The 2,621-nt window shown below is 69.0% G+C and overlaps 1 protein-coding gene across 1 annotated transcript in view; it reads right to left on the bottom strand.

The window, feature by feature from the left end:
- The window catches only part of OLFML2A (olfactomedin like 2A), a 17,732-nt gene that overhangs the window by 3,038 nt on the left and 12,073 nt on the right, over positions 1-2,621 (bottom strand). Inside the window, exons 5-7 of the mRNA XM_014526831.2 lie at positions 2,138-2,414; positions 1,074-1,340; positions 487-672 (exon numbers count right to left, since the gene is read on the bottom strand). Of these exons, the coding sequence (XP_014382317.2) occupies positions 487-672; positions 1,074-1,340; positions 2,138-2,414 (730 nt within the window). The remainder of the gene's footprint in view (positions 1-486; positions 673-1,073; positions 1,341-2,137; positions 2,415-2,621) is intronic.

The raw sequence follows: 2,621 nt of genomic DNA, 5'->3' as shown, positions 1-2,621 counted from the left end.
GCGGAGCCGGCTCGCATGCCCCCGCTCGCTGCCAGCCCCTACACGCGAGCCTGGCCAACGGCCCGGAGCGGTCTAGAGGACTCCTCTTGTGACCAGCCCTTCTGTGCATGCTTGGGACAGCTGTGTCCAGCATCACGTGTGCCAGGATCCGTGAGAGAACGGCCCGTGCTCTGTCACTGCTATGCTGCTCACGCCGTCACGAGCTGGAGCTAGCCCCCAGCGGGTGCGTGGGGGGAAGCGGGTCCAGCAACGGGGACACAGGCCTTAGCTCAATTCCCAGCTCTGCGCTGACCCGCTGTGTGACCCCAGGCAAGTCCCTGCCTCTCCCTCTGCCTCCGTTTCTCTCCCGCCCCTGCCCTGTCCATTGAGTGTGTGACCTCCTGGGTCAGGGACTGGCTCGTGCCTTGTGCATGCAGCACCCAGCCCCATGGCACCAAGGGGAGCCTCCTCCCATTCCCCCTCCGGCACATCCCCAGAGCCCCTCACCCTGCTTGAAGTTGTCCAGGCTCCGAAACTCCACCAGGTTGTTGCCGTAGTAGTAGTTGGTGACGTAGATCCGGTCATCCTTGGCCGCGGGGTCCTTCATCCAGGCCCCCTCGTTGCGCCCGTAGCTGTGGTGCTTGACGGGCGGCTCCACCGACTCGATGGTGCCCTCGCAGTCTGCCTCCTTCACTGCGGAGCCCATGGGAGGCGTTAACGGCCCATCCCCACGTGCCCGCCCAGACACTGCCCCAGGGCTCCTGTCTGCACTCCCACTCCCCTGCCTTTCACCGATGGAAAAGCCCCCTCTCCCCCGCTCCCTAAGCATGGACACTGCTCCCTCCTGGCTTCTGCAGCCCCTGCCACCCCGTCCTCTGCTTCTCCCGAAGTAAAGCCTCCCTCCTGCCCAGAAACCTCTGGCCTGCCCCGGGGAGGGGGCTGCAGCATTGGCACCCTGCCCACTCCGGGGTGCTCCGTGCCAGCTGGGGGGCTGGAGGAGATGCCCTGCAGTGAGGGGGCTGCCTGCTTCAGCCCTGGGTCAGGTCTGCTCTGCACACCCGCACTCGCCAAGGGGTGAGGTGCCCCCTGCCCACCTCGGTTAGGCGCCTCCGGCCCCTCGGTGCCCTCGGGCCTGTCGCCCCCCATGGAGAAGACGATGACCGACGAGGCCCGGGGGGTGGAGCTGGAGGGATGCACGGTACTGGGCACCGTGGTGGGGGTGGTGGAGGTGGTGGGGGCCGTGGTTGTGGCCGTGGTCCCTGCCCGCTCGCTGACTCTGGACTGGGCCTCCTCCGCGGCGTGGGTCTCCGGGCTCCTCTCCTCCAGCCGGTCCAGCCAAGGAGCCCCCTTCAACGGGGTTTCTGAGGAAAGAAGCCCCTGCCTTACTGCTCTGCCGCAGCCCCCCCAGGAGACATCACAGCGCCCTGTCCCGGGGCAGCCAGGAGGAGCAGCGCTGGGCGCGGGGTGCTGGGGGGGATGCGCCCGGACCCACCGAATCCTCCAGGGATCAAACTGGCGCAGAGGACCCAGCAGCTCTGCTGCAAAACCCACCCGAGCCGTGTGCGGTCCCCTCCGATTTGCACCGGTCCCGGGAGATGCACACACACAGAGCTCTGCTGTGGCAGGCCCTGCCTGCCGGCACCGCTCAGTCGTCTGTCCCTGTGCAGAGGGGCCAGTTGTGTGGCAGCCCCTGCCCCCCGGGGCCGTCCGCTGGGACCGGGCCGCGCTCGCAGAACAGCCCGGACGGCTGCCGGACCGCTCAGGGGAGGAGCGCCAAGCAGCCGCGCACGGGGCCAAGGACGCCGGCGCAACACCCTGCGGGAAGTCTCCTGTTTCCTGCTGGCCCGAGGCTCCAGAGCCACAGGCAGCGTGGGGCAGCCCCGGCTCAGCCCTGCTCCTCCCAGCCTGGCCCGGGGGAGGCAGCCCGGCCAGAGGGGCTCCCAGCACAGGGGATGCAAGACCCCGGCCAGCCCAGCTGAGCACGGCTCTGCCCATCCTGCTGTGAGCTCAGGTGGGGAAAGCGGCCTGGCTGAGCATGCAACGCCCTTTGGTCCCAAAACCCCGCAGTGCCCACGAGCTCGCTGCGAAGAGGCTGAGTCTGGGGCCAGCGAGGTGCCCCCTCCCAGCCCAGAGCTGCTCTGCACGGCCGGGTACTCACCACGGCTGCTGACCAGCCCCTCGGCTTCCTCCCGCCTGCTGGCCTTGTAGTAGGTGATGCCCCGGATCACTGTCTGCTGGTGGCTGGCGGGCTTGGGCTTGGGTTTGGGCTTGGGCGTGGGCTGCAGCACTCCCACCCTGGCCTTCACACCCTCCTTCTTGGGCTTCTCCGGCTTCGGCGGCTTCTCCTTGGCGACCCGCGCGGCCGCCTTGTCCCCCAGGCTCTTCCGGCTGCTGGGGTATTTGCTCGCTTCCTTGCCCTTTCCCCCAGCCGTGTCCTGGGAGACAGAGCCGGGCTCAGGGGCAGCCTGCAGTGCATGGGGCGCAAGGGACGCAGGGGGAGACACGGCAGGGCACAGGGCCCCCGACGTGCTGGCAGCGCCCTGGGCACCAAGAGTGGACACACCGGAGCTGCCAGCCCCCAGCAAACCCACAGTACGTCGGGCTCGGCCAGGGTCCAGGCCCGGCGGGCACGACCGGCGCAA

The sequence above is a fragment of the Alligator sinensis genome, unplaced genomic scaffold (assembly GCF_000455745.1).
Source record: "Alligator sinensis unplaced genomic scaffold, ASM45574v1 scaffold611_2, whole genome shotgun sequence".
Taxonomy (NCBI): Eukaryota; Metazoa; Chordata; order Crocodylia; family Alligatoridae; genus Alligator; species Alligator sinensis.
Note: the sequence above shows the minus strand (reverse complement) of the source record. Positions and strands in the feature narration are given on the sequence as shown.